Source organism: Nilaparvata lugens, chromosome 3 (genome assembly GCF_014356525.2).
Source record: "Nilaparvata lugens isolate BPH chromosome 3, ASM1435652v1, whole genome shotgun sequence".
In the NCBI taxonomy this organism is placed as follows: domain Eukaryota; kingdom Metazoa; phylum Arthropoda; class Insecta; order Hemiptera; family Delphacidae; genus Nilaparvata; species Nilaparvata lugens.
The window spans coordinates 89947441-89966411 of record NC_052506.1 but is presented as its reverse complement, the minus strand read 5'-3'; the positions used below and the strand labels follow the sequence as shown (position 1 = coordinate 89966411).

General features: G+C 30.7%; 1 protein-coding gene across 2 annotated transcripts in view; it reads left to right on the top strand.

Moving 5' to 3' along the window:
• LOC111052457 (probable citrate synthase 2, mitochondrial) overlaps positions 1-18971 on the top strand; it is a 47005-nt gene that overhangs the window by 662 nt on the left and 27372 nt on the right. Inside the window, exon 1 of one of the 2 annotated variants that reach the window (XM_039424999.1) lies at positions 5426-5601. The exons of the other annotated variant lie outside the window; for it this stretch is intronic. Coding sequence (XP_039280933.1) covers positions 5599-5601 — 3 coding nt within the window. The 5' untranslated portion in view covers positions 5426-5598. Of the gene's footprint in view, positions 1-5425; positions 5602-18971 lie in introns of those variants that run through there. 2 annotated transcript variants of the gene reach the window in all.

The following is an 18971-nucleotide window of genomic DNA, read 5'->3' as shown; positions in this document are numbered from 1 at the left end:
GTTCAACCTTGAATCGGAGACCTATTTGTCTTGTCTAATACTATTCTAGCCCAAAAATTAATTAAGAAAATCTATTAAATTTCATTGAATGACAGTATTTATTTCAATCTTATGTCATTATACAATCATATTGACTTTTCACACATTCAATATGCTATTATTTGCTGAAACCTATTTTTTGGTACGGTATGCTAGTGAACACCACGTGTAAACCTACTAATGCTAGTTTTGTGCGACTTATTTTATATGTTAATAAAGTTTTAAGTAGCCTACGCTGAAGTCAGCCATACAATATTATCCTAAGTGGATGTTTCTCGCCTTTTCAAGCTAAATTTTAACTATTTTACAACATTTTAATTGCTAATTCTGTTTTGACTGTTCAATGTTCACTGGTTTGTAAACTTCAAGAAATTAAACAATTCCAGTAAATAGGCCTTTAGTCTCCAATTATTGAAATTAGAACAAGTCAGTCCAAAGACATTTTTTAATTGAGTGTGTGAGTCTGCAATTCAAGACAGTGTGCATATCGTACATCTTTGAATTAAAACTAAATTGTAACTGTTTATGCAAAACCATTAGTCTTAGCGTGAAATCTAAACAATGCTATCAAAGGAACTAAACTGCCTATCCCATATTTTCTATTGATTCAAAGCGGCTAAATGATTCAATAACATTTAGACTACCTGCCCAATTTTGCGCAATTTTCTATTAAATTAATCAATCAATCGCCTGTAAACTGCAAAGAAGGGCTCAAGACTCTCAAGAGCAAATCTTGAGCCTGTAAAAAACATGAAATATGTAGGTAATATAGTTGATATAGAAGTTGCATCGATTCAAATTTAGACATTATGTAAGTGATTCATAAATGTTAGCCCATGTAACTCTATTGAATTATTGTTATTTATACAAGAACTTCTTGTAATATCCGTATTGGTTACCTTAATTTATTCAAATACCACTAATATTCAATATTGGCATCCTCCACTTTATCAATGTAGTGTTTTATTATTTTCTCTTTTAATAAATAACATTAGGCTAATTTCAAATTCTATTTGTGTAATAGGCTATATTTAAATCGGAAGGTCCTATTTAGAATAGTATGGTGAACATTTGAAGTTAAAGTCAATATTTCTGATGAAATAATTAGATAGTAAATCTTTACTCTTATGCCTTTTTCAATCAACCTCAAAAACAGTCAACTCTAATCAATGTGGGATTAAAAAATTTGTTGAGTTGCAGATGCAGCAAAGTGAGTCATCATTAAAGTTCAGATGATTATTGAAATATGTTTTTATAATGCATTTTTAATATTCTATAAAATTGATATAAACTAGCATATAATTCAATATTTTACGTCTTTTCATATTCACCAACAAGGATTTTGTCCTGTAAATACCATGTATAATTTTCATTAATAGACATATAAAATGGTGCGTACGAAGTAGGCCCATGAGGTTGTTACTAACATTTTAATTAAATTGGATAGGCTACCACATTCATATTTTTGCCCGGTAAAGATCCGTTTCCTTTTCGCCCATCTAGGTTTTTCTCTAATCATCACCTTTATCCTTTTTTCATTTATGCTTCTTTGAAATTTGCCAATGTCATTGAATTGACCTAGTGAATGATGTATCACTAGATATGCCTTGTGATCTTGACCTTACAATGTATTGTTGACGCATTTGCCACTCAATGTTATCTTTATTGACTTTTTTGCCAAGTTAATTATAGTGCAGATCGATAAACTGTAAGGAGCCATAACTATCTGTTGACAAGATACTTCCAATTTGTAATTTTTATCGACGTTTACACATTTATAGATTGTAGATATGGTTCATAGTGGTTTGTAATAAATCTGGTATTCAAAATTTCATTAACTTACAAATCGTTATTGAAGCCAAATGAGAATAAAAATTTTAAAACTTTGGAAGTATTGTAGTGCTGAAGAGAATAAAGATCCAATAAAATTTAACCAAATCCAGATTACATTCAACTTAGCCTATAGAATGTTCTGGTACATTGTGTCCTGATTTCATATTGTCAACTTTCATGCTGTATTCATCTTCTTGCAATCATGCTGAGTTGTTTGTCTTCTCCTGTGTCAGAATGAGAATAAATTCCAACCTTGTCCCTTCACTGATGTTTTTGTTCTCGGCTTACCTCTAGCTAACTATCCCTTAGTTTAGTACCTTTGACGTTCAAGCTTAGAAGACGACCCTCCCAATCTATCTCAACATATTTTCTACTTCTTCGGGTCTCTCAAATTGGCATTGTGTGGAGGCTGCAAAATTAGTTGTGGCCCCTGGTCCCTCGAATGGTGAAAGTTGCAGGTAGCACACTGTAGAAGCTAGTAGTGCTCTCTCTCTCTCTCTCTCCCACATATCATTTGATAGACCTGTTGACCAAGCTTTTATTGTGTTTTAACATTTATATAGGAATCTCCCTCAACCACCTTTTAGAACTACAAATTTGTTAGTTTATTCATTCAATAAGTACATCATCAAAATGATAAGAAGAGAAAAAATAAGATAACATTGTGCTATTCCTCTCCCAAATTTACACATAGTCCGAAATAGGTCAAGTCTTGAACAACTGAAGTTGATACAAACTTTAATTTATTGCTAGGTATTTAATAAATGTGTACTAGATATGTAGCTACAAACTTCAACTTATTGTTAGGTATTTAGTAATTATGTGAACTGGATAATGTAGTAGTTATTGGTGACATTTTATTTTTTATCAACCACTTAGGCCTACCCCAATAACGCTGCTGGTCGATAAATTAAACTCTCATTAAATAAATTTCAGGCTTAATTAATTGAGCTTTAATAACAGTAGTGCTCAATAAATTTATAATTGATAAATTAAACCCGAAACTGAAATTTTTAAAATGGATACTTATTAAGCTCTAGGCCTCTTCTTTATTAATCAAATACACCCATAAAACGACGCTTTAATGTTTAATGATGAATTTTAATCTATACTATATTCATAATCTTCATGCTTTTAATACAGCAATTAGTTCGTCAGAATAAATTCAAGTATTTAAAGAAAGTACAGTTGATATTCATAGATATTCAGTCTTATAGAATTATAATCCTTGGTGCGAAAATCAATGTAACTTTCAAATAAAATTAGATATTACAAAGAGAGAAAGGTAATAACAAGTTCAGAAAGGTAGCAGTTGATAAGGGGAAGGTATAGAAAGTTCATGTGTAGAACACATTTTTGTCAAATCACTTCACTTATATGGGTTACTTTATTCAAACTAATAAAAACCCTTGTAGTACCCTTAAAATTAAATTTAAAATTGAAATTAAATTCATTTTAATAAAGTTAATTTTATTTGAGTTTTTTTAAAGTTGAATTCATTTCAACTTGAAAATGACCTATGGTCGAAACTAGTCGTTAAAATATTTTTTAGTTTTTAATAAATGGTACTACAAGTTGTTATATTGTTTTTATCAACACATTTTTGGTATGATCTGGGATGTCAAAAAATTACCTTTGATATTGTATACAGAGTGGTTTTTAAGTAATGTACACCCATGAACATGTGATGAATTTCCGCTTTTTGAAAGCTCTCGCTGATGCTGGCTGCCTGTTGAAGAGTCTCTCTCTCTCACTCCAGGGCTACTAGGGCTATTCTGCATTCTACTCAGTCTTGTAAAGGGCAGGTTGAGATGATTTCTGCCTCTCGTGTTGTATTCATGAATGTCACCCCTCAGGTTCAAACATCCTATATTGAGGTCCACGTTATAATGGCAGTATTTCATTAGCAATGGTATTGCTAGCTATCCTTGTCTATCATTTAAAAAAAGCGGATAGCGCTATCTCTCTTGCTTTGCTCTGTTGCCAGATCGGCTATTAACAATATAGAATTGATAATTAATTAATAACATATTTCAACTTAATTATGAAATTATTGAAAAATATAATTTATTTCTTAATAAGAAATAATTGATTCTTTTAAACGAGTATGCAGCTTACAAATTATTCAAATAAGCTTTTAGCCAATATATGACTTGATCAGTGTTTGGTAATTATCAACTTACGGATGATAGTGTAACCACAGAGTAGCCTCACTACCAAAAGTAGAAGGCTACTTACCGAAAGTATTATCACCAGATTTTCTTATTGTTTTGAATTAAAAGCTGTTTGAATCCACTTTCAAAAATTTATAATCTATTTATTGCACATTCATAATTTTCTGATTATTTACAAGTTATTTTTGTAGCTTAGTGTTTTTGTTAATCCAATCCAATACAGGCTACATAATTTGCATTTTACTTCTTGATTCTATCCTAACCTAACCTAACATAAAAGAAAATTGTTATATCATAAAAATGTTCATAGATAGGGCCAGAAGACACTTTAAAGTTAGGCGCACACAGATCGTCATCGTACGGATCGAATGATTTGTTTTGATACATTGTTTTCAATCGGAGTGCGCATACCTATACGATGCGGATAGGTATGCGCACTCCAATTGAAAATAATGCATCAAATCTAATCGTCCGATGCGTGCCGTCCGTCCGATGACGATCTGTGTGCGCCTACCTTTAGACTGATTTCTACTATATTCGCCTGATTTAGTGTTTGCTGTCATCTGTTGTTGTTGTAGTAGTAGTGGAAACTATGAATTGAAGTAGGGGGAGTCCTATTTTCCCTTTTATCAGTTTTCATCTGTCACATGCATTAAAATTAAAACCTTCAATCTCGTTGCTGGCCGTTGTAGTGATTTTAGTATCTGTTTACAATCCACTTCAGTAACTTGTCACCTTAGAAAGTACTAGCACTTCTAGTGTCAATATAATCAGTATAGAGTGAATCGGATCATAAAAAGTCTCAATACTTATTTGTATTGTATATGTATCAATTTTTTTAGCTTCAAGATAATAGGAATTGAAAACCCTTTCCGAAAATATTGAGCAAATAGAAATAGAAAGAAGAAACAATTTCAACGTTATCCATTATTTTTATTTGAAAATACAATAAAGTGTATTGCTCTTGAACTCTGTTGTTGACACACAACACCAACCTTGCCATTACATAATCCATTTGAACAAAAAATGTAGGAAATCCAGAATTTCCTTTCACATGGAAGCATTTTGCTCTAATTTGGCCGAAATTACACTCGGCTTCAATTGGTTTCCATTCAGAATATGGAAGGAAGTGGGCAATAGGTTGCTTTGCGCTGAGAAGAGGAAGGAGTCGGGGGGATTGCATGCCGATAAACACTGGCTTTGATCAATTGAAAAAGAAGAATTGAGGGATTCATCCATTATTTACATGCACTGCTAGGTGACTTGACATCGTTATACTACTAGAAACGGCTTGTCAGGTTGAAGGTCGTTTCGACGCTACTCTTTGCCTTCCAGTAGAACTTAACTGACCTGCTCCGTAGCCGCTCTCCAACTTTGCAAGTCCCCAGTTCGGTTACAGTGTCCGTATCGCGAAGATGTCTTTGCACCTACTACCCCTTTCCGATCTCAGGTTTTTCCACCTCTGTAGAAGGCTCAGTTCATGACCCTTGAACCGTTATATTACAGTGCTTGTTTTCTTTATGTGTTGAGTGACTTGATGCGTTATTAAAATATGGTAAGATATTTAAAGTCACTCTCAGATGTCAAATAGTTAATGGTTTTATTTATTTATTGGATATAGCGAACTATAGGCTACAATTAGGAAAGAAAACAGGCTATTTGCTCAAAACGTTTTCAATTTCTGTCTTGAATTGTCCAAATATTTTGAATATATTTAAAGGAAAGATCTTATATTTATAAAGATCAGTGTTTACAAGTTTGTGTTTCTTCAATGGCTCCAATATTATTCGTTACAAGTGGTAATTGAGTGGAATATTTCCAATCAATTTATTAATTCAAGCCATCTCAATTCAAAATTTATAGTTTTCATGTTTATTCTGCACTAAAATTTTATAAAAAATTGTACACGTGAAATTCTAACCTTATCTTGTACTTTGTCACCTTTAAATTTGGGAGAAAATAGCACAAGGACTACCGTACCTTATTATTTTATCTACCAATGTTATTACATTAGTGTCATTTGCATTGTAAAAAAAAAATAAAAATATTATGTAGGTTATGTAAAATTTCATTTCAAGAAAAAAAATCGATTTCTATCGTTTAATGATGTAAAAATCTTATATTGAAATATTTATTAATAGACCTATAGATTTTTGATCTCTTTCTCACCACAACTAATTACTAGTCTACAAAAATCATTGTTTGCATTGATGAAGGCAATATTCTCAATCAGTTTTTTGATGAATTTTCCAGTTCTGAAGAAGTTTTGGTTGAAATAAAAGGGTTTATCAAATTTCCAAGTTGAAGTATTTTAATTTATTCATTGTTTTAATGCTTTTAGGGAGCTGTTTTGGTCGAGAAGTTGTTGTTCCTTTCTTATCCAAGTTAATATTTATGTAGAAAATTAATAATAAATTATCAGTCCTGAAATGTTGAGTGCATTTCAACTAATGTTGGAGACTTGACCGGTGCATCCTCTTGAAAATATCATGTTTAGTGATTTTTTTTTAATTATTCAGAGTTGTCAACCAATCCTCTTGATTTTGTAAAAAAGATTCAATAAAATAAATACATTTGATAAACAAGAACTGTCGTAATCATTGCAACTAAATGTTTTTTGTAGGCTAGTAACTTATTGTAGTGAGATTGACACTCGAAATTTCTATTTTTATCTTTACAATGTTGAATTGCTTGGCTTTCCACCAAGATCAGATGATTTATTATTGAAAAAGGTGTCATTATGTAGTGTAGTGTACCTATTTTAAATTTTTCAACAGTGCAACAACTTTGAATGAATATCGGTTTGCAAGTCTTTGAATTGTTTGGATTCATGTTCAAATCCAGTAAAGTTTGAATTACTGAATCGCATTAAATTGATTTTAGGTTCTATTTCATCGATTGAAGTATTCCTTATTTCTATAAAAAATAGAGTTCTTCAGTTTAGTATATCTATTCTCCTGCATAAACAATCAAGCATTATTGTTTGAAGAAAAGACTGTTGTTACTTCAAACTCCTAAAGTAGTTAAAAAATACTAGTTGAACTCTTAAAGTAGTTGAAAACTAGTAGTTAAAAACTCTTCACAGTAGTTAAAAACTACTGTGATTACTTTCTTCTTTGAATGGAACTAATTTCCCCTTATTTAAATATTAGTTGTTGGATAATCGAAGAAATTTTGATCCACAGCCAATTTTGTACCTATTTATCTGTGAATCTATTTGTTTTAAATATTTTATGTTTAAAATGATAATTCAACTATCCAAATCTTCAATTCTCCTTCACATAATATATTTGATGTGATTCTTTCAGTTCCTTGTGTTGGAGAATCATACTTTTATATGTACCCGTACTGTTACCCGTACTGTGAATCCATTTTTACTTTCCTTGCCCTATTACCATAGGTAAGGAAAGTATTGCTTTCCGAAAAAAATTAAGGTACCCCAATTTCTAAATTTCTATACGTTTCAAGGTCCCCTGAGTCCAAAAAGTGGTTTTTGGGTATTGGTCTGTATGTGTGTGTGTGTGTGCATATATGAGTGTACGACTGTGTACACGATATCTCATCTCCCAATTAACGGAATGACTTGCAATTTGGAACTTAAGGTCATTACAATATAAGGATCCGACACGAACAATTTCGATCAAATGCAATTCAAGATGGCGGCTAAAATGGAAAAATGTTGTCAAAAACAGGTTTGACAAACACTATTGAATATTGCAAACACTATAGACGTTGGAACTAATAATGAAAGTAGTAGATTCCAATATTTCGACTTGATTACTCTAATATTTATAATATCGTTTTTATCAAACATTCATCATTTTCAAATAAAATTCTGAACAGAGTCATATATCATACAATTAACATTATTGCTTTCCGTTGAAATATTTTAAACTGATAATTCGAGTTTGAAAAAGGTAAAAAATATCATATCTTTGACTTGAGTGTTTTTTAATCAGGTTAATTTCGTCACCAAAATGAATGTGCTCGAATCTTATCACACCTGAAGTCAAGATTGCAGGTCATAAAAATAAGACAAGCATTCGGCAACTATCAAATGGATACTCTCATTTTTATTCTCTCGCATCCATTAGAACAAAGTTTCAAAACTGGATAATCAATGAAAATGTATTGATGTTTAAAAAAGTTGATGACGATAGAAGAGAAGATTATTTTTATATTTCAATCATTTGAGCATCATTGTCTTGTTTATACAAAAATTGTAAATTTCTCTTGACTGATTTAGGAAATTACTCTAGTTATGATCATTATGACAAACTCTTTATCATCAATCAATCGATTTGATTAATAATTAATTAACAAAACGAATTTATTTGTTGAAACTAAAGTTTTCAACCCCAACTTGTATTTGGAAGACGAATAATGTTTGATAATTCAGTTTATCTCAATGCATTCTATATTTGTTTAGCATAGTTGCAGTCAAAACTTTTTCTGATGAAAATAAGATTTATACTGTATCCAGCTAGGTCAAATTAGTGGTAAAAGTAAAGTTTCTCCAATATACTCTTCCATTTTGATTTTCCAACTTCTTGTTGATAGTTGCTAGAGGCGAATGGAATTTCTTTCTTGGTCTAGACATTGATGCGATATGCAAATCTGAAAGTTTGCAGAACCGCAGTTTCTTTTAATATTGTGATAGGTTGATTACTATGTTGTCGGCTACATTACATTTTTAAACTGACAAGTAGATAATTGAGTAACGGGAATTTTCGCTATTTTTGTATGATAGACCCTGTCATTTAAATGAAAAGTTGAATTTGTTTCCACAATATTTCGCATTTGTGTTACCTCTGATGACAGAATCAGTCATGTGAATGTAGGTCCTTCTCGCCAATCTTGGATCAAGTGATTATATATTCATGATTAAATATATGCAAGTCTCGGTTAACGAGAGATTACTGGCCAATTCCTGTGAAAGTTCATGATTGCAGTGGTATCCTTGATATCATATAGCTGACCTACATTTAAACTCACTCTATTTATAATGTTTCCTCGTATGATTATCGTGGATTTCTAGGAACTTCCACTAGAGTTGCATTTTACAGCGAGGATTGATTGATTTTGCGTAGATGAATGTCAAGTTATGTTTCAAGATAACGAATGCTAATTTAGTATTACATAGGTGTTGTCCTTCAAGCTTATCTACAAATTATGTAAATGTTGAGAAGTAGATGCATCTGTGTTGAATTTGGTCATTGCTATGAGTAAAGTATAAAAAAGAATTATAGTATCCTTTGAAATTAATAGAATAAGAATTTAAATGTTAATTTATAACATTTAATAATTATTATTTTATTAATTTCAAAGTGTACTATAATTATTTTTATATATACAAGAGAGTTGCCTTGAATTCATACATTTTAAAAAGTTATGTGAATGCACCTCGTGTCAGTGGCTACAATTTACTTCCAGCTTCAACTGTTATATGACTGTGCATCAACAACTAATGTGTTAATGAATCAGAATAATGTATGGAACGCGATTAAAATTAGTCATAATAAAGTGAGCTGTTTGAGGTAATTTGTAATCTAAAATCACAGTAGGCCTTTATGTAGACAAACATTATGTAATATTTCGTCTACAAAGTTGTGTTCATTTCGCTCGTGCTTATTGGTAATTTTACAACCAAACGAGCGAATAGAGTAATTTAAAGTGAGCTCGGTAGTCAGTTTCCGGATAATTATACTCGTAACAAACTAATCATTTCATTCACCAAGTTCAATCACAGGAATAGCTACCCAATGAGTGTCATTTGTAGGTTATTCACATTCCTTCTCAGTTAATATCTAATTTTAGACCACATCGCTTCCATATTCATAAATGTCCGTTGTCAATCAATACTCTTGGCTAAGTTATAATAATTGTTATTGAGGGTAGTCAAAATAATTTATTTTGGAAGGTGGTTCCATATTCTTTTTATTCATTTACAATGCAAACGACACTAATGTATGAATTCAGGGCTACTTTATTGTATTTATAAAATATAATTATAGTACCCTTTAAAATTAATAAAAAACATGTTACTACTAGTTTCGGTGATTACACCATCGCCAGGTTATAAAAATAAATGTTTACTCACATTACAAAAGTAAACATTTATTTTTATAACCTGACGATGGTGTAATCACCGAAACTAGTAGTTACATGTTTTTTATTAATTTTAAAGGGTAGTATAATCATATTTTATAGACACTGATGTAATAAAATTGGTAAATAAAATAATAAGGTAGTCCTTGTGCTATTTTTCTTCCAAATTTATAGGTGACAAAGTCCAAGATAAGGTTAGAATTTCAGGGTACAGTTTTTATGAAATTTCAGTCCAAAATAAACATGAAAACTATAAATTTTTAATTTAGATGGCTTGATTCAATAAATTGATTAGAAATATTCCACTCAATTACCACTTGTAACGAATAATATTGAGTTATTTAAGAAAATTTGGAACCATTGAAGAAACAAATTTGTAACACTAGAGTATTGTCTCAAACATTTTGTTGCGAATAAATATTTTCGACAAAGTAATGATTGTTTGAGATAGTCATGATCATTTGATCTTGAGATGACAAACTCATTCAATTTTTCAGTTGGAGAGACAGGTGGGAATATTTTTTTTCTGTAGAGCCAAGAGTGAATCTGTGTGTCAGCGCCTAATGAATAATTTGGCTTGAGATTCATTGAGTAAGGAGTTCACCCTTGCTGTTGTCTTGCCAAAGGCCGCTAGGACAGGTCATTGCCGCAATCAAAGACTCACTGACATTCACTCAGCAAATAGTATTTGCAAATTTATTCAATATAATATTACCACTTCCGATACTTTCTCTTCATCACTTACATAATACGATTGCATTAGGTATTGGATTTGCACAGAAGTACTCACTACTCACTTTAGATGTCAAGTAAATGTAATGAAATAAACCATGATTTGTCCACACCAAAATGTATGTACTTGAAAATGTACATGATTAGAGATTAGAGTAGCCTACTCTTTTTTGAAACATGTTTACAATATTGTGAGCACCCTTTCTTTCCTATATAACTAAAAAGCATAGTTGAATGCTACAAGAAATTCTTAGAGTTATAATAATTAGAGTCATTAAATTAAGAGAGTTAGTCTTATTTATTTATTTATTGGATAGAGCAAACAATTCAATAATCGGAAAAGAAAAAACAGGCTATTGCCCAAAACTTCTTCTATTTCCTAATTTTTTCTAAAATCGGCCAAATATTATGTAGGTTTTGTTCATTTCAATTTCTACACCAAATCATCATTCTAAAACTATAAATCAGAATAAAACAAACAATTTCGAATTTATATAATGTCCTCTTAAAAACATTATTGCAATATTCAAAACTATCAAAATTTAGTCATATCAATGATTGGGAGAGTATATACCCATAACAGTTCCTCTCCCAAATTTTTATACTGTATTTGATATAGTCTGAATAGGTAATGTTACCACTTGTTATATTTATCATGGAAATTTACAGTCAAAATATATAATATTATACTGAAAAGTTTCAATCATGGTTGATTAGAAGAGTAAAAATGTAAGGTATTATACTTGAAAATGCATTAATAAATTATAAACTTTGTAAATCTCAAGTTAGAAAAATTACAAACTCACCAAAGATTAATAATTGATACTGTTTCCACACTCTCACCATCATTTATCACACTTTATTGACCTTGATTAATCTAATTGATTTAGGCTTTATTCTGGAAATGTTCACTTTATAGCTCATGAAAACTAATCGTCTCAAAATCACATCCCCATGTAAAGAAATGTTGTAGGCTATAAGTATAGAATGAAGAATATAAATCAATATTCAAAAATTACCCAGAAAGAGAAATAAAAGTAAAATGTGTCAATTTATTGACATATATGTGGAATTTTATTTATAATCTTCTGTTATTTATAATCTTCAACTGTTGTATCCTTGTCATCTCTCTATTTTATCCAATGACTTCTATTATAATACTATCATCAACATTGTTGAAAACTCTTCCCATACGGTGTAGAAGATGATAAGTATTTGAAATGTTGAACATTTTGTGCATTTGGTTGGCGGGTCGAGTGATAGGTCATACAAGGTTCAATTAGAGCTGTTCTGCCAATAGTTGTGTCATACATTATCATTGTTGCACTCACCCTATCTTATTATAACTAACCTCTGCTGGCGAACTGACTGAAATTCTACGACCTTGAAATATAAACAGCCTGTTCGATTTTAGATTAATGTCTGTTTTGATAAAGCACAGCCAGTTGTCTGTGTGTGCCAACTTAGACTACATATATCATTATTATATCTATATTTGATGTTTAACATCTCTGACGCATGCAAACACTTGATTTTTGTCTGTTTTTGGCACCCAGAGAGTTTTCGGTTATCAAAAATACATTAAAAAATAATTAATGAATTAATATAACTTCCAATAGAAATCCTCTCAAAACTGCCTAGATATCATAAAATCTTCATACAGAGGTCTATTAATTCCACATAATTATGAAATCATTATGTGATTAGCATTCAAGTGTACTATATATTCATTATTCAGGTTGATAACAAATCATAAACTCATGTGGTTGGCTCACTATGTTTATTATTGAAAAATAAATGAGATTTCATTCATACATAGCTTCATTTGGACTATTTTTATCAAAATTAGGTAGATAGGCAGTTTTGGGTTTATCCTGTTGATTCTCTTCCAATCATTAGTTTTATATTGTGATTGTGAAATGTAATAAATTAATTAATATTATTGACCATGGAGTAATTTTAGGTATTGTACATTGGAAACTATTATTAGTATTCAAATACTTATTATAAATATTTGAACGATTTTTTTGTTGAACAGCTTCAAATAATGTTTTATAAAATTTTGATGATATTCATCTCTCATTCTTTGAAGAGCAGCTTGGTTCCCACTATTTTGATCATAAGGTAAAAATTTTTTTAATAGTGTGTATCTATTACAATGATGATCATCGCCTGGCTTATTTAGTGGAAGGTCCTTGTCATTTTTTCAATCTAGCCTTATAAACTCATGGTCTGATGTTTGAAATATTTAGTATGATTGCAATTGTACCTATAATTCAATCAATTTGTCTATTTATATTATGGGTACAAATTGAAGTGAAGAGAAACATAAGACTGCTCATATTTATGTTGCCGCAATTCAAGTAAGCTAGATTTATACATTTTTATTCATCTTCACTTTTGACAGTTGTAAAATGCTGTAAAGTGCCGTATATCAAGCAGGCCCGTTTTAATTGATCAGTGTTCTCACAGTTTATGAGAATTTTATTTGTTCACTTGTGAGAGTACAACTTTGTTTATGAAATAAGCTATAAAAACAAAGTCAGTTTCTATTCAGGATTTGGTCTAACGTAGTTTGTAGTACACCCAGCCCAGTCGGAACTATTTCTGGATGCACTGCCTGAAGGTTGTCTTTATTTTTGTCTTCAATCAGAATTTTACTTTCAGCCCACGGTGATGGCTTTCAATTTTATTAGTTCACAGAAGCGTCTCTCCTCCAATATTTTCAAACTGTATACGAACCTGGATAAACATATATTTTTTTAATGAATTATATATTTTTTGACTCGCAAGTCGCATGTTTGCAACTCTTTTTTACAGTAATATTATAAATTATTTATTTTCATTCCTCCGTAAATAAATATCTTCGTTGTTGGTCACATTGATCAATCGTGATGAATGATACGGTACCAATGAATAAAACTATAATTTATTAATACATGACCGGCCTGATTCATAAATTAATATTATAGTGGTCAAGAATATCATCAATGATTCCATTATGAATCATTAAGCTTAACAAAATAAGAAGTAAATTATCATGTAAACATAAAATAATCTATTATTCCAATGAATGTACCATTCATTCTACCATAAAATGTGTCGCGCAAGTTTTTTATATTTTAATGAAAGTTCTAAGAAGAATGGCTCCCAATTGAATTATGAAAATAGTTTGTGGCGAAAAATGAGGCTGAGAAAAAAGAATAAAAATGATAATATTGAAGAGGAATTGAAGAGTAAAAATGAATGAATTGTGTGAAAATTCAGAAAACAAATGAAGCAATAACAAATAAAAATTGATAGTTCAAATTTTTCTTGCAAAACAATTCTATAGGTTATAGAGCTGTTCAAATTTTTCTTACAAAATAATTTTATAGGTTATAGAGTTTTTATATGTGAAAATAGAAATCTAAATACCCTTTTTAAAATTTAATAGTTTTGAAACGGGTATCTAGATTTATATATTCTCATTTATATTCAAAAGTAGGCTCAAGAAAAAGAGACAAGTTTTTATAGGTTATGAAAACACTAAAGACATAGACGATACGGTAATAATGGATAGTAAGTGAATAGTCTAATAGATAGGAAGTAGTAAAACCAACTATTAAATCTCTGGACTGCAAACCATTTCCTATTTGAGAATTTTAGATGCTTCATAACTTTCAGAACTAATTGAATATTTATTCACTTTGTATCAAGGTTATATTATATATTCTCCTGAATAAATTTCAACATCTTTCAACTGCAAGAGGATTAGTGATTTTATTGCATTTGGAGGTCAGCAAGCGAATGACCTTTTTTGCAGTTGTCATATTAAACAAACGTAAAAGGTCCCGATTGTGGCATTCCCAAGGCTTTCTATGTAATTCGTCATTCTTGTTGAACTAATAAATTGGCAAACTCTATTCACTTGTTGCTTTCAAATGTTCGGTCAGTTATTTTCAATTTTGAGGAATCTACCTTCACTGGATGATTAAAATTTGATTCTTTATAGTATGTGGTCTTGCCACACTTTGTTTAATTTCTTATCTCAGTAACGGCCCAATTTCATCAACTTGACAAATCGAATGAAAATGATGAACAATCAAATATTCTCTCTAAATAAAATTAATTAAAAGTTTATTTATGAATTCATTTCCAAGAAAATATACTACAGAGTGGCCCATAAAGCTGCGTTTACACCAAAGTTATCAACAAAATGTTTATTTTTCCGTCCTTATAGATTCTATTAGATTAAACTGAGCTTGACAAACACATATGCACATCATTTGTATGCTAAGTTATACACATTTTACAACTATGCATTTAACGAAATAATACACAACAAAATGGAATAAATATCTATTATTAATTGTAGTTGGAATGATGTATTTGAGGTAATTAAACCCAATAAGTGAAGAATATTATTATTTTTAAATCCTCAAGATATAAGATTGCTGTTAATTGAGTGATTTGGTTTGTAACAACAGCTGACCTTAAAAATTGCAAGCGTCTACTGACTTATGGGCCACTCTGTATATTGAAACCCACCTTAATAGGGTATATACCCACTAGGGTAACCCACTAGGGTATTACCCAATAGGGTAATAACCCACTCAGCTATTTAGATAAACTTGTTACTACCTCTATCAAGTTTGGCTTATATGCTACTAAGCTTACAACTCAATATTTTCAAAATGTATAAAGAGAATACTATAAAAATTTAGTATTTATTTATTCATATGCAAATACAATCCAGGTAAAAACAACAGGCATTTGCCCAAAACTGCTTCAAAACTTAATTAGGAATACACAGTCTTAAGGTTTTGTTACTTACATAACTTGAATGATAACTTAATTCGCAACAATTTTGAGTCCAAAAAAATGTATCCACTTCAATTTTGAATTTATTAGATTGATCAATTTCCAAATACGGATCCAAACAAAAATCTTCCTTCACAGTTGCAAAAATATTGAAAATTTCACTCAAATCCATAATTATTATAGCAATTTCTATAATAATCATAAAACAAATAGATTTGCAACAATACAACAGTGGGATGAATCTTTTCAACCTTTATAAAAACCCTTCAATGACTGATAAAAGGGATGAGTCCCTTAATAGACTGATGAAAATTATTTATTTCGTGATTATACCCCACAGTGACTGGTAATAGAGTCATTTTAAAATAGACAAATAAGACTATATTTATTTAAATTTGGTGTCTTCATTCTGTGTATTTGATGTAGGTTTATCTTCAACCTTGCACATTTCAGGGAAATCAAATATGATTGCTCTAATTCTTCTCACCTTGAACTCAATTCGTATTGTATCAGAAGCTCATTCTGGTAGAATGCTTGACATATTTTAGTATTCCACAAGAACATTTCCATTCTACTCCTACGTGAGTTGTTTGCAACATACTGAATCGTTCCAAGCTTGGCTTTCAAATTGTTCTATCGCCAGTCTTTTTTGACTATAATAAAGCAACCTCCATAGTCTATAATGTTGAGTTTAGATTTGAGATAGTGGCAGTTTTGGGAAAATTCCCGAATAGGTTCGGGAATTTGTTGACAGTTTCGGGACAGTTTGTTGACTTAAGATTTTTGGAGAAAATCAATGCTGCCACGAAAAAATTGTATTCTTATTAAATGAAGTTGTTTCATTTAATTTCCAATTTTATATGTAAGCCTACACTCATTGCACAATCTAAAAAATATTGGTACGATAACATGACTTGAATAAGTACGCTTATAATGAAATAAAACACACATAATCGTCAAATTCTACAGTTTCATTTGGTAAAGGATCATGGTTTGCAGAAACTGTAGAATTTGATGTTATATGTGTGTTTTTATTTCATTATGGAACGTTTCTACAACATGGACAGTGACTCGAATTTTTACTCTCACAATAGTTGCAACTTTCAACTTTATAATATCACTAGCTTTTTGTACTATTGTATTACCTTTTACCAACATGCAACATTTCTGATAATTTATTTTATCATCATCATCATCATCATCATCATAATTTAAAAAGTATTGGTTATGTTTCCAAATAGTTTATTTATTTTCACCCTCTGCTACAACAAAATAAGAGTTATTAGGTCTATAATTTTATATTGAGTAATAATTATTATGTCATGAATAAGAATAGACGATCATTCTCGGATTCTATTCTCCTATTTCATAATTGAAGTGATAAGTATCAATCCATTGGAGAAGTTCAAAGCTCAATAAAATTTGTGCTGTAATTCGATTGATGATTGGATGACCCATTGACCGTTTGAGGCCTTCTCCAACAAATCAGCCAGAGTTTACTAGGTTGGCCTGGGTCTGGCAAACGCCCATCACGGAACAGTAACTGAACTTTTATTGAATCAAGTTTCAATTGATCCAATGCTAGATAATGCATCAGTGATCTGTGAATTGTCGCAAATTTATCCCTAGTACTGTATAGATATAGACACTGCACTGTATTGTAATGAAAATATTTCTTGTTGAATCACAAAAATAGTCAAACAGTTGGCGAGAAACAGAACCTTTTCCGTCGAAAACTTTTCCACCAAAATTCAAGCAATCAGTCTCAAAGGTTAGGTATTATTTTAATTATATTTTCAATTGATTGATTTATTCTCATTAATTTCACTGAAAGAAGATTTGCTCTGAAAGAAGTAAATTTGAAATGTTTATTCATTAATTTTGATATCGTTTGGAAAATATTTGATTGCACCCTTGAATATGATAATATATTTCAGAGCAGCCTGCAGGGTGACTCTTCAATATAAATAGCTTACATGAAGCTTATTATACACTGTAGAAAGATGTTGCATTACAATCTTATTATACTCGTTGACAGGTAGATTGGAGTTTCCTATTTACTATGCCATGAGAAAGTCGTTAATATTTAAGAAAGTATTCAAATACAGCCCTCCGTTATTTGAATAATAATTTTGATGCTCATTTAGTGAATTTTTTCTTGATACGCCTAATTGATAATCAACGAATAGCTGAGTTATTGAATGAATCCTATAAGGCGTTATTCAAACTATTGAAATCCACAACAAAATTCTTAATTGCAAGTGGATTTGAATTATGTCCTATTCATGACTATTTCCAAGTAGTTATCGAAAAATTCAATTCACTACAAAATCCAGGATACTGAAAGTTAATTTCAATAGCTTGTAATATTCACGATTATTATTTCTATGCACGGACAATTATTGAATGAAAGTTAGTTGTGCTGCTAAATGGCTGTTGAAAGACGGTCTTTGATCGTGGCACGCTCTGCTTCCAGTCTCGTCTGTTGCGAATTATATAATTGGCCATAAATTCCACTTGCTCACTGCACTCATCCTAACTTTGCAACTCACTAAAATTACAATAACTGTCCTAGAATCTCTATGTAATATGTGCTTCAAGTAATAACGATTTGAAAGGTGGTTAAACTGTTGAAATATGTTTTTAAACATACCAATATCAGATATATTGTACCGTATTTCATTCAGTATTTATTTTTAAAATGCGTAAGAAATAATTTTCTGTCTATTTGTTCAGGATTTTGATTCCTGTATTGAAGTAAATTTATAGAATATTGATTACTAACTGTTATTACTACCAACTATTTTTAGTTAGTTACCATCGAATGTTTATTTGAAGAAAATTCTATGGACAATTTTAAAATTGACAAAATATGCCTTTACTCGTTGTCACAAGATATCAATTGTAATTGCTCCACCCAATCTTTGAGAGACTAATTGGAACACGACGAATTATTCTACATTCCCCGGTCACTGTAAACAACTACCAGAGTCTCTTATAAAAATATGCTACTGTCAAATCAAAATCATGTTCATTGATGAGATTTTAGCGATTCAATTAGAAAAAATTAATTCTGCAAAATGTTGAAGAATGAGAATCCTGTACTTTTTGTACAACTGCTGAAAGTTTGGAATGGATAGTTAGCGTGTGAACAGGGCTAATTTTGGAGTGCAGCGACTACCATTCTTATTAGATGGCTTCTCTAATTCTGTTCAATTTAGTACACCGCCTTTGAGAGACTAATTGGAACACAACGAATTATTCTACATTCTCGGTCACTGT